This window comes from Lipophrys pholis, assembly GCF_963383615.2.
Source record: "Lipophrys pholis genome assembly, chromosome: 4".
NCBI lineage: Eukaryota > Metazoa > Chordata > Actinopteri > Blenniiformes > Blenniidae > Lipophrys > Lipophrys pholis.
This window is the reverse complement of record NC_137637.1, coordinates 18,958,671-18,972,442: the sequence shown is the minus strand read 5'-3', so window position 1 is coordinate 18,972,442 and position 13,772 is coordinate 18,958,671. Positions and strand designations below refer to the sequence as shown.

The following is a 13,772-nucleotide window of genomic DNA, read 5'->3' as shown; positions in this document are numbered from 1 at the left end:
GCAGCAATATTTCTCCAGACATGTGGGTTCACAAAGTTCGTATAGGTATGTTGCACTGGCAGTATTTCAGGAATACCCACAGAGTATTTACAATGGCGGACTTTGACACTTGAGATTAGAGACTAGACGTGCCAAAAAGATTTGGATGTCCAAGGATGATAAACAAAAAACAAAATGATCTCGATCTACAGAGGAGTCTCAGATGGACTTATATATATATTTATATTTCTGCCTATGCTTTTATATATTTCTCATTGTAATCTTGGATTTTTAGATTAAATGTTCCATCATATGATGAAAAACATGTTCCAGTAACAACTTTGAGGGAAAAAGCCCCAGTTTAGACGGCAGTGAACATTTGATGTGGCCCATGCTTGCAGGACATTAGAACTTCACAGAGATCTTTAAAATACGTTCTGTAACGAAGCTATTGGTGAGGTCAGGGTGAGTCTTACAGCCACTCTGATTAGTACGAGAGCAAAACAAAAAAACTGGTTCTTTAGTACCAGTGGGGGCCAGACTGAACGTTCTGAACCCGTCTGGTACAAAAGTGCTTAAAATTCATTTGCGTTAATCTTTTACACACCAGCCACCTCCAGTCACAATCGGTGTCCCTCAGGGGTCCGTCCTCGACCCCATCTTCTTAATCGATTGTATGGCCGTATGCTCCGTAAACACAATATACAATTTCATTGCCATGCGGATGACAGTCAGTTCTACCTTTTCACTGAATGTTGTTTCTTACGGTTTTTTGTTTTTAACAGGTTCATTTCGTACGCTGACCTCGGGCGTCCTGAATATAATCCGTCTCATATGTATTCAGCTCGTCAGTAATAGGTAAGCAATAAATTGGAAAAATTGTCATGTTGAACTTCCTTTTTTTTTTATTGAAACTGTAACAAAATTACCACATAAAACTCCAGTGATGCTCGTTTCATTCACAACAATGTGCTGTCGCCTGTATGGCAAAATCAAGTAAACAAAGTCGTCACAAAAAACAACATGAAAAAAAAAACCCTGGATGACGTTCACATTCAATCGTCTGTTGCATTTGGTGTCACACTGGTCAACAACCCCTCGTCTGAGTGGACTAGCAGTTTTTGAGCTGATGTACTTGGAGGCTGAAGACAGCGTGTGTTTTATTAGCACCAACAAAAAAAGAAAAAGGTGAATATGGGCAATTCAATCGTTTAGAAAGTTTGACTCCATGTAAAGATTGAATCCCTCAGAGCTCAATAGCTTGATTGGAATACCCGCATTTCATTGTCTGATTTTGAAGAGACAAAAAACATTTATAAGTTTGACAGTTCTCAGCCAGAAATATCAATCAATTACAGATCACCTCACTTCAATACAATAAACAGTAAACACTTTGAATTTACCATTTAACATAGTTACCGAGTTCTCTTTGCAGAAACGACTGTAGCAAAAGAAAAGGCACAATAAAATGATTAAATAAATGATAAATTAAGTTTTCACTTTTTACAAAACGCTGGCTTGCAAAAAAAAATAAGAATAACGATCAAAAGCAGAAGTCCCCCCACCACCGATTGATATTCTGAAGACATATCCTATCGGTACAAGCAGCGATGAAGATGACATGTGATCCAATGTAATATCAAGTGCCCTCTGATTGGAAAAACATAATAAAAAAATCTATATTTATTCAAATGACAGATCCTTTTCTGTTAATTCATTGTCTGCTTGGAAATACCTGAGGAAAGAAAACTATGTGCTTGGTCTACTCTTCTGTCACATGATTGATTTGAAGTAGGACTACAGCACGAAACAGGAAAGAGGTTTAGCAACCCCCCCCCAGCTCTGCTGGTCATCAGATAAAGAGGGCGCGCTCCCAGGGTGAGATTCAGACAGAAACACCCGTCACTTTGTCCTGAAAAGAAAACAAACACACTAGTGACAGAGAGTCGTGGTCGGCCAAAAAGCTAAAAGCTGAGAAATGCAAGCAAACATTTTTAAATGTAGATCTATCGTAGCTCTGATTATGGGTGCAGAAAAACCAATAAAACTACAGAGAAATGACAGAATCAATATCAAAACAGTGTTATAATGCAAACTTTGATTACACTGTATTATCAATTTGCACAATTATTCTGAAGGGCACATTCACGATAAAGGGAAATATTTAAAGAAGTGTAAAGATTTACCAATATCAAAATAAAAACTGTACTTAGAATGTTGATTATTGATGAATAATGTGACATCAGCCTACTTCAATGAGTGGCGTCAAATACTTTAACAGTTTTTTTTCAATGTAATTTTACACAAACATAATTTAAACCACGTAATCTACAAAACCACGTTCTTTTATTCAATCTTAACAGGCAGTTGCTGTAGATCAAATCACCTCCTTTACAAGCAAGGCCTGGGAGGATCCCGAGTCACTACTGAGTAACGCCACAATCTCAACCTACGTTTGAACCTTTGAGCTGCTTTTTTAAGGCGAATGACTCTATTGCTCAAATAGACGATTCCTGCTTCATAGCTACGTTTCCTTACAAGAAATGTCGCAACATTTCTATTTCTCTGAGCTGAGCTGCCAAAAAAGCAGCCAGATGAACATGTTGGAGCAGTATCCTGTCAGCGTGACGGAGCAGCCAGCACGAGGCTGTGTCGCAAACACTTCAGTGAGGCGTGGTGACGACAATAAACTAGGAGGGGATGGACATTAACTGAAGAGGAATTTCCAGTGAAACGACAAGAGGGTTGTGTAGAAATGAAACTAAACTTTGTGTCTGTAAACACTTGTAAGGACGCACGCCTGCTGGAGTTAGTGAACCGTTTTAACGACACTCACCCATCCACCCTGCTGAGCGATCCACGGTCCCACCCGTCTGTTGATGAACGAAGCCATGACACGCTGGACTCTACTTCTCAGCTCTGGGACTGATTTCTTGACATAAAGCCCGAAGGCCACAGAAGCCCCGATCAGCTGCATCTCCGGGGTCAACTCGGCGGACGAGGCCAGAGGGCTCTGGCAGAGGACCTCCACACCGTGGCCGAACGCCGCCTCCATGGCCTGGGGAGGGACGTTAGGAAGAAATGGGATTACCTGACGGCCGTCACACTGCTGTACTGCGTGCGATGTGTACAGACAGACTATCAGGGCAAAGATGGGAGGGACTGATATTTGAGGAGAAATTGGTGATGGAGCAGAAAAAACAACACCACATATTGAAGTTCTTTTCTTTTGAATAAAACCTGAAGAAGAAAAAGGCAGAATGAAAAAGTAAAAAGTAGTAAGACGTCAACGCTAAACGTGTTTTTAAAGTAAAAGAATCAAACATGTCCAAACAAACATGGTACGTCACTATAATTGCTTCACAGTCGACTTTACATATTAAACAGTTGTGTTCAGTGGAACTTCAGAAGTTTTTCATTTATGTGGAAATAAAATCTTTTGACCTTTGACACATTGGGCTCAGTCAAATCTTTTAACATATAACTTATTTGCAAAAGGTTATATTACCTGGATTACCTGGATATACTATCCCAATATGTCATGTTGTGGATTGCAATTATATAAATACACGTTGGTTTTTTTTAAGCATACTTCAGTAACACCCTGGGGGTTTGAAATTCAGAGGAATCTCAATGAGCGCCATGCGGAGTACAAGATGTGGCTGATGAAGGTCTACCTCTTGTGCTGCTGCTTGCTTCAGGTCAGTCAAAGCAGCTTTAAATTTAGCGTCTTCATAGAGGGCATCACTAATACGCCTCAATTTATCCGCAATCAGAACTGGATCAAAACTGTCATCTGCAAAATAAGAAGAGCACTTTGTTATCCTGGACATAATAATATATAGCAGAGCTGTCCTGTGAAAAACATTAGGAAAAAATACTGAAGATGTTTACTCAAGTTCAAATACATGGAATATTGCTTAGATTTGACTAAATTAAAAGTAAAATGACTTGTCGAAAAACACCAAAGTGTATTTACAAAAGGTATTTTGTAATTATAAAAGAGGTAAAAAGACCAGATAAAGAATAGTTCAGATCACACGATTTTAAAAGTAGTGAAGTAGAATACATTGAGTAAATTGTACTTAAGTATGACTAAGTTAACCTACAAATGATTACAATAACGTGAGTATTTGTAATTGAGTTTTATCCCTAAGCAAACAGATTTCACACTGTTAATCTATAACAATCACGTTTTAAGTAGAAGTGATTTTCTTTCTACTTAATGTATAGGCGTCTTTCAGTTCTTCATTACATGGTGCAACTCATGAGTGTCAAACATGTCGCCAACACAACAATCCCAGCCACAGAAGTTATTGATAAGATATTTTGTGAGGTACTTTTCTGAAAACATGAATGCTGAAAGGTACAACAGCAGGTGATAGCAGGACTTTTTTTTTTACTGTACCACACACCAAGGAGGCCTCCCTGAAAAGGCATACTGTTGAAATTGTGCAGGATTTCCTTTAAAATTTTAAGCTTGTTCTGAGTTTGTGAAAACATATTAAATCAAATGTAAACTTGTCATGATTTATTGATATCTGCATGCACTAAAATAACATGGCGAGATGGTATCCAGAGGCGTTATTTTTCTGGCCCACTCTAAATCAAAAAGGTTGGGATGTCTGACACCTCTGATGCAAAATCTCCAGGAAATATGAATAAAGTTGCATTTCTTTTTTCCAATACAAGTACCGAAGCAGTACTTTACTGGACTAATTGTTAATAAGATGCATCCATGTCTGTGGGTACACGTAGAGAAAGAGTGAGGGTTTAGGGTCAACAGGTTTAACGGGGTTTGTTGGGTTCACGCACAACGTGAACACAAACATAGTATATTGCTTAATAAAAAATAAAACTCGAAAGCACGTGTTGTCTTTTAAGAACGGAACGGTTTTTATTTTCATTCTTATCATTATTATTATTAATCTGTGAGGCAATGTAGTAATTACAGCAAGCCCACACGAACACATTGACCCGCACTCACGCGCTCGCGCTCACCTTCGTCCACAGGTCCGTCCGTTTCCAGTTCGTCGTTTAATTGACGGCAGCTCACATCGTCCTCGTCTTCAAATAGATATTTAATAATTAGACTCGTCTGCCACTCGACGTTGACCGCTTTTGGAGCCATTGTTTCCTCTTTCGACAGTGCACAGCGCAGGCGCAGGAGGAGGAGGAGGAGGAGTGGGAAGAGGAGGAGGAGGAGGAAGAAGAAGGGGAGCGGCAGCTCACTTGGTAATTTCCGGGAGTCGAACACGAAGCACCGGAAAAACCAAAGACCCACACAGTTCTCAGTCCTTCACTTTTTCACACACTTAAACCTTTTCAATTCTTTAATGCAGTGTATTGTAATTACCACCCCACAACTAATCCAAAGGCCCAACTATTTTCATTGATTTTAAAACATACGTTGAATTAAAGAATACAATCAAGAAGATCCAAGTCAGGCTGTTAGAAATGTCAATATAAACCTTTTCCAAGACAAAAATGCATAAGAGAATATTCGTTCAATTTTCTAAAGAGTTCAACTATTTTACATTTTAAAGCTAAACACGTTTTATCTATTGACTCTTGTTTGCTGTCAATTTGTGGATTAGATTATTCAAGTTTACAGAAACTAAACATATTGAGAATTTAACAATATATTAATTTATCAAATGGGGAAATGAACAGGCTTTTCAATTAAGTTGTGTATCAACATTACAACAACAAGATTATCTACCAAACATATATGTTCCTGTACATACATTAGTTACTTGTCTCAGTGCTCATAAAGTAGTTGATTTTGGTACTTTTTTAAAGGAATATACAAAGCTCAAGCAGAAAAATCTGAAAGGGCAAATTTAGAACAACGCACTGGAAAAACGTGCATAAGAACTTATGGGACATTAACTACAGAAAATGTTGCAGCTTCATCTCAGTGTAATATTTTCTAATGGAAACATGTTGGATTTCATGGTGACAGCAGCGCTTTACTTGCATCCACTGAATGAGGAGGGATTAAATTAAATTAGGGCACATTCATGATAAAGGGAAATATTTAAAGAAGTGTAAAGATTTACCAATATCAAAATAAAAACTGTACTCAGAATGTTGATTATTGATGAATAATGTTCATCAAGGAGGGATTAAATTAAACAACTGCAAGCAGTTTTTAATGTACATTTAAAGGAGTATGTAGTCTATCAGTCAACTTAAAGAGAGCTCGTTATGTCAGATTGAATATGATACTGACCTGCAAAGACTGTGTCGTGAAAAAAAAACCAACCCCCCCCAAACAAAAAATCAATAAAAATAAAGCACAATATGTCACCTTTAATTTTAGCAGTACAGCATTGCTACAGCCACATGTATACAGAGAGCCTAACACACACACACACACACACACACACACACACACACACACACACACACACACACACACACACACACACACACACACACACACACACACACACACACGTTAAGTATTTATTATATTTTGGGAAAACCGTGCATTTTTATATGACATTCCATACCGTAGCCCTACCATTGTCTCATGTTAAAACACAATTTCTACAGAACATCCAAACAGGGACTTGTTTGTATCTCTGGAAAAATGACAACTACTCAAAAGTCACAGTGTTTGACTGTAGGACTATAGATAGTAATCCACCCGTACACTATCACCTCCAGAAGATGGCGACATTCACCCACGGCCATATTCTTTGATAGGCAATGCCCCACCCTGACACACACACACACACACACACACACACACACACACACACACACACACACACACACACACACACACACACACACACACACACACACACACACACAATCATCACCAATTACATAACAACGGGAACAAAAAGTTCTCCCAGATTATTTATTTTCACACTATTCTAAACTCATTCAGTAATGATGGCAGCATCGCATCACAAGCATTTGCACCATAAAACACAGAACAGCTCACTCAGAACCAGTTTGAGTGTTTTTCCTGCATCTTTTCCGTTTTTTAGCCTCCCAATAGAAGAACATTTTTGATCAAAACTTAACCGAAGACTGAAAGTGGGATGTGTCAGTCTTTGATTACAAACTGGATTTCACAGATGAGATGAAAATTGGGTTGCTCAGTCACGCAAATCCACATCTTCTGGAAAGAATAAAGCCTTCACTAAGAATCATGCAGCAGGATAATCAACAGCCTCTATTGTTCATTCCTTTGACACATACATTCAGCACTGGGGCAATATACACAAAACACTTGTTTTTTAAGAAAAATAGATAAAGAGAATCAGAAATGCATGTAGGCTTTGTAAAGTAATTTTAGAAAAGCTGATGTTTCAAAGTTCATCAGAGTAAATAGGTCTGACTTGTGGGCTCAGAACACAAGGCAGCGTTGTTGGGGAAACGAAATAACACTGAGCAGGTAGGTTAGGAGCACAGAAAAGCACAGCTTGTAGAAAAACCTGAGATGGTTACAGACTCGTGGAAAAATGCAGTAAATACTGTGTTGGATTCCTGATGAAATGAATAACCAGGTCATGGATGACAACACAGCGATAAATGGAAAGCGGTAGACCCCCAGCCCACATGATGATAATATCTGTAATCTTGTGGCAATAGTTACATATATTTACATTCATTAACCGAAACTAATTTAAAATAAATCCATAAATGATTGAAAGAAGGGATGGCGAGGGAGTAAAAGATTATCTTATGGGAAAGAGGATAGTAAGAACATACTGCATCACAAGACTTTGAGTGTCTGACACCAATACAAGGCTGACGTTTTTGTCTGATGATGGATGGAGTCGTGGTGCCAAACAGCCAAAAGGATCTGCTGTTATTCTGGGAATGTGGCTGTAAGACCAGAGAGATTCATTTCCTTGGCTTTTGGATCAGTGTATGGAGTTTAGCTGGGGTCTTCTTCTCTGGCTCCATGTAATGAAAGAACCCGATCAATAGTTGCAGATTACTTTTTATCACTTCTTAGACATGGAAACATTTTGATTTTTGACAAGTAGTCTGGTACCTCCCAGCATTCCTACACCTGCCTTTCAAACATACTTCACAATGCAGATGCTCCTGGTTTAAAACTTTTTAGGATATTTTCATGTAATCTACCTCTAATTGCAAACACTGCCTTAGCTCCAGACGGTGTTTGAGAAGCTGTCTTCAGAAATCATCACACTGGTGGAAGAAGTTGAATAACATTCAGTTGGCTGGACTCTGTAACCTGGGGGAGTGGAGGCCTGCGTGTTAAGTTAGACCGCTTTCCTGATTGTCTCCTGATTTACTGTGACATGTCCTCGCTGATGATACCTGACCCAAGATCAGCTTCTCTCATTAAAGCGATAAGTGTTTACCACATGTATTAACACATGCATGTCATAAATAGATATCTTGACTGATGTTATGGTGTCTACAAGTTGCGAAGATCTGCTCTGTATGCTGCTGCCTGTGTTTCACAATGCCCTGCATGGATCAGGTTATCTAGCAGTCCTCATTTATGTGAGTGAGAGCGCCTTGCATGGCCGCAGCATCCATTGGTGTGTGAATGTGTGTGTGTGAATGGGTGAATGTGATTAACGATGTAAAACGCTTTGGGGCTGCTCACACAGTTGGGCGCTATATAAGTGAAGTCCATTTACCTTTTTTTTACCATTCATATTCTGTATCTCAAGATGCTATTGGGGTTGTTTTGGGACACATCTATTGTTGCCTCATTACATTCCTGGATGTTCATTAACCTAATGGTAAAATATAAATATTAATGATTGACTGTTGTGTTTTGGCGATTCCCCTCGGGGCTGTTGACTTCGCTCTGTGGCATTTCTTATTAGCTCAGTGGGAACAAAGGTTGCTGGTGGAGGTTAACATTGAATATAAGTGCCTTTAGGGACTTGAACCACTGTCTTGCTCATACTGACTACCTCAACTATCATCACCTTTCAATCCTGGCACTTCAGGAACTATTTCTTCTCCTGATTGGCAGAACCTCAGAAGAACTAACAGATAAAATCCAAAGGCATGCAGAGGTCTGATGAAGTTTTTGCTTCTCCTTCACTCACACAAACCTCATGAGGTGAGCTGCTCCTCGTCGCCCGATAAAGGTTAAGTCCTGCTTTATGTGGATATTAGAAGTTATTTATCCCACATTGGCCATTTTGTTCATAATTGACAGCTTGTATCACTTTGGACTAGATTATGTCCGCTTGTACTTTCCTCACTTTCTTTGTCACTTGTGGTATTGTCGTGTACATCTCAATACTACTACCAATACCAGTGGTTTGCAGAGGTAGACAACAAAGATGTGGTAACTCTGCTTGATGTGTGAAAATAAAATGGTGTCCTACTTCCACCGTCATAGATTTTGTTCATATCCTGTAAATTTTATTGCACGAGTTTCCCTTATTTCCTTTTCATGAACAAATGTTATGTGCAGATGTGCCATTTATTGCCTCAAGTCGCTTTTGCGATACTGGATTCCAAGCCAACAGAGTGCAGCTTGTAAAGCAATCTGAAACTGATTGGTTTTTTTTTTGATTGACAGTGAGGTTGAATCTGCACATTACCCCACCTTGATTCCAAAGATTTGCAGTTCATCATTTAGTTCTGGTTGGCCCGTTCTCTGGAGGAAGCCAACGTGGACCTCCAAGCCTGCTAATTAATTCTCAAGGATTAGACTCTCACTTCTCTCCAAAACTTGCTCACTTGCTGCTGCATTACCTAAATATACTTCTCTCATCGGTTTTCTCTGCTCTTCCTGCATGCATACACCACAGTACGGACCTCCATATAAAAAAGAAAGTAAGCTTTTGGGGGTTAATTACCACAGTGCAGCTTATCTTTTTCTTCATGATGGTGATGAGGGATTCGAGTCTGAAGGTAAAACTAACCTTAAAATCCCAATTTTGATAAACGACCACCTCTGTAGTTTGTTCTAAAAATGTCAGTCCTGTCCACCTCCTGCCACCAGTCAGAGCTACAGAGCTTTCTATGAGGGCATCATTGTAGTAAATCTATTTGTCAACACTTACAAAGTTATCTGTCTGTATTGCCGCTATAGCTTTCAGACAACAGTCTCCCTACCTGTCGCTGTGTGGAAACAGAGTAAAGAGATTTCCTCCTGTCTAGCAAAACCAGCACAGTGTGTCAGTACTAGAAAATGAAAACATGTGGGCTATGTCAACAACAAAAACAACAGAACTACCGTATACTCACTACACTGAAGCACAACTGGCACAGAACAATGTCCATTCCTGCTAATGGTGCTACTAAGCCACAATCATGCCAATTCGACATCATTTACCCAGAGCCGCTGTGAATTTATGGGTTTTTACTGAATGTTTCGGTTTTTAAGGGTCTGCTGGTCCTATTATTTAAATTATAGTTTAAGACAGAGAAATCAGTCCTTTGGAAATCTCTAGCAGTTGTGTTGTCAAACATTTTTCGATAAAACGTTTATTATGATTCAACTTTTAATTAAGTTAAAGTAAGTTTAATGTTACAGCTGAACTTGTGCAGACTCTTTGACCTCCCTGTGTCACCTTGCATGCATTATGGTGGCTATGATGTCCTGTTTTGGGGATCTTGAATGGAAAGTTGAAGTTGCGGGGGCTTGTAGACCAGAGCCCGTGCCCTTTTTGTCTTGGTGTGAGTGCCCTTTTCAAATGGCAAATGAAATATAATCTCCCTGTTTGTTAGCTCCATTTGTCATCTTTCTACACAATGAGGAAATGCTTTGAAATAAAATTCAGCGCCCCAAAAATGAACTAAATCACATACGTAGATTTTTCAAAGACCGATTTGAACTATTTATGACAATTATCTAAATCAAGGACTGGAAATGAGTATTTAAAAAAAAAAACTTGTGTCAGAATATAGTATAGACATTCTCTTCAAAGTGGTATTTAACAAAAGTACGAGTAAACAGTTGTCCAGACAAAGGTCAACAGGTAATCTGAAAGAAAGCTGAGCGTAGCTCCACAAAGTAAAAAAAAACAACAACAAAAAAATGGAAAAACTTTCCTGCCTGGTTTCAGTGTTCCTTGTCAAGTGTGATTTTTATTAAATTTCCATAAGCCATTTCTCCAGTGCCAGATTGCATGTTGGTCTCCCCCAGGCCCGCCCATGTAGGTCAGGCTAGATACTGCTTCAAAGGTTGCACATCCTTCACAGGTGCTTAAATCATCTTCGCTGGCCTCTCCCACTGTGAGCAGAACAGCTGCACCAAAGTCTCGTACTTTGATAATTATATATTGACCTCGACCGCGTATCTTCACTTTCAGTCACGACCCAGAAGCAGATAACGCAGCTTCATTTTCATTTATATTTCATTAGGGAGAAATTCAATGTGCCCTAAATTTGAAAAATTGGACAACAAACTTGGCATGTCATAAAAATGATGAGAGAAATATGAGGGATAGAGCCTTCACCATATCTGCCCCTACACTCTGGAACTCCCCACCCCAACACATCTGTGACTGTACTGAACTGAACACCTTCAAATCGCTCACCAAAGCCCACCCGTTCAGAACTGCTTTTACGGTAATGCTGAGTGCAAATCTATTTTTATTATGTGTATTTCATGACTGTTTTCATGATGATTCTCCATTTTATGCTTGCTTATTTTATAATGTGAAGATTTAAGTTGTCTTTGAGTATCCTGAAAAGCATTATACCTTCTTCTTCTTCTTCTTCTTCTTCTTCTTCTTCTTCTTCTTCTTCTTCTTCTTCTTCTTCTTCTTCTTCTTCTTCTTCTTCTTCTTCTTCTTCTTCTTCTTCTTCTAATGATGATGATGATGATGATGATGATGATGATGATGATGATGATGATGATGATGATGAAAGTATACATGCACTGGGGCAAGCCTTAAATGAAAATGGGGAGAGTCATAGCTATAATTTGAACTAAAACAAAAAATACCTTTCTGTTCTAATACAATGTAGTCAGGAGTCCTACCTAGAGTGAGGGTATTGGCACTAACAGTGACTTGTTTTAAATATATCAACGTTTTTATCCTCACAATGGAATTTAGCCCCACATTTGAGTGATGTTTCTACTATTTTATTGATTCTTTGAAAAGAAAAAAAGAAAAAGTGATAAAAATATACAACTATCCCAAAATAAAACAAAAGCAGTTGTTTAGTGCTTGGGAGACACAGGGAGCTGATAATACAGTGTTGTAACAGAGCTGGACTCTAAAGGAATCAAATTTATCCTTATAGAAGTCCTATGGTCTCTGATGGACAGGCAGCGTATCAGTGGCAGACTGACAAAAATAGACAGTCTGTTAAATGACTGTGAGTGACAGTTGTCTGTGCAAAATCCTCTCATCTGCCCATCCATTTTGTTTTAACCTCCTCTGGGTATAAAGGTCATACGAACAAACAGAAGAGAGAAATGGTGCCAGAAGCTCCATTTGGTTCAGACATCATGTTGACAGGAACAGTCCCAGAGGAGACCTGAAGCCAAATTATGTTAAAAGCATGATGGACTGTCACTGAACAAGTGTTTTTCAGCCCAAACTTTTCTTAATAATAAAAGGTAGTCTTTTAATGAAATTGACTGGGCAGAATATCATCAATATGCTTTTTTTACAGTGTAACTTTACATGCATTTCTGAGACAGAATTGCCTGCAGAGGACAAATCAGATTCAATGTATTATCACACCTGATAATGTACAAACAGTTTGAAGGATTTCAGTATGAAGTGATGTGATCTGGTTGTCAACAATAAAACTGACTTTTTGTTGTAGTTAATACATAATTTTTTTTCTGTGTGTTCACGTCCTCAGTGTTGTGAGGTGTTGGCTACTGAGTGTTTGTGTTCACAGCTCAGAGAAGGTGCTCCGTGTTTGCTTCAGCTGAACATCTGTGACATTAGGCTCCCATTGAAAGACTCCAGCCACTGCCAAGTTACATATTGGCTGTTTTTTTGGCAGTAAACAGATAATTGTTACCGTCCCAGCTGCTCCTGACATCGTTATCTCATTTGTGTGAGATTGTAGACACAACATGGCCACTGAACTGCAGCACAAAGGATGCAGTGCCAAAGTGTGCAGACCAGCGGGGCAGAGAAAGGCTCCGACTCAACTGGAGTAGATATGCAAAATTACTGCTGCTGCTGTATTTTGTGAAGTACTAGAGTACAGAGGAGTATAGTCTGGGAGGAAACCTTAAAAAAAAAAAAAAAAGACTTTGATAGATATCTTGAGATGTGATCTCTGGAGATGATTCATTTCCTTTTTTTCTTTCAATAATATTTAATCTGGTTTCACCGTGGGCTTGGTTTCAAATCGCAGCACTATAGAGTTTTTAATCGAAGACGAGTTACAGTAGCAGCAGCATTTTAATTTTGATTAATTAATTAGTTAAAGACAAAGTAAAAAAAAAAACTGTAAGTGCAGAAAGAAGCTTCCTTTTAGCAAACGACCGTATGGAACATTTCTAAAAACAGTTGCAGGACGTGATGCATGAAACAGATGTGAGCGTGTCGTTCAGCCTGCCGGACGCCAAGTTTCACTTTCAAATAACTCTGGAATGGAAGTGAGGATAAGAGTATGACTCAAACAAAATATGCAACAAAGAATTTCGAAGCAATTAAAGTTGTTTGTGTCACTTCATTGTGAAACAGGGAGCCACAATCACAAATGCCAAACATATAGCAGACACTGGTGGCTTCTGGTTTCAAATACTGAGATGTGAGAGACTACAGTGGCCCAGAAGGGCCAACAGCACAACACAACCGCAAATGTCACAACAAAACAGCAAAAAGTCACAACACAACAGCAAACAA

At 39.0% G+C, this 13,772-nt stretch overlaps 1 protein-coding gene across 1 annotated transcript; it reads right to left on the bottom strand.

Annotated features, from left to right (window-relative positions):
* Positions 1 to 866: 866 nt before the first annotated feature.
* LOC308108080 (uncharacterized protein) lies at positions 867 to 5,143 on the bottom strand. The gene is made up of 4 exons (XM_080460777.1): positions 4,981 to 5,143; positions 3,657 to 3,775; positions 2,816 to 3,037; positions 867 to 1,891 (listed from the first exon to the last, which is right to left on the bottom strand). Exons 1-4 carry the CDS (start codon positions 5,108 to 5,110, stop codon positions 1,865 to 1,867), a joined length of 498 nt encoding a protein of 165 aa, XP_080316903.1. The 5' UTR covers positions 5,111 to 5,143; the 3' UTR covers positions 867 to 1,864.
* Between the last annotated feature and the right edge of the window lie 8,629 nt (positions 5,144 to 13,772).

Excerpts from the sequence above, each read along its gene's own strand:
- LOC308108080 (XM_080460777.1), bottom strand. The coding sequence starts at position 5,110 with ATGGCTCCAAAAGCGGTCAACGTCGAGTGGCAGACGAGTCTAATTATT. Across the intron at positions 3,776-4,980 it reads GGACGGACCTGTGGACGAAG|ATGACAGTTTTGATCCAGTT; the intron begins GTGAGCGCGAGC and ends CTTATTTTGCAG. Across the intron at positions 3,038-3,656 it reads AGCAAGCAGCAGCACAAGAG|GCCATGGAGGCGGCGTTCGG; the intron begins GTAGACCTTCAT and ends GTCCCTCCCCAG.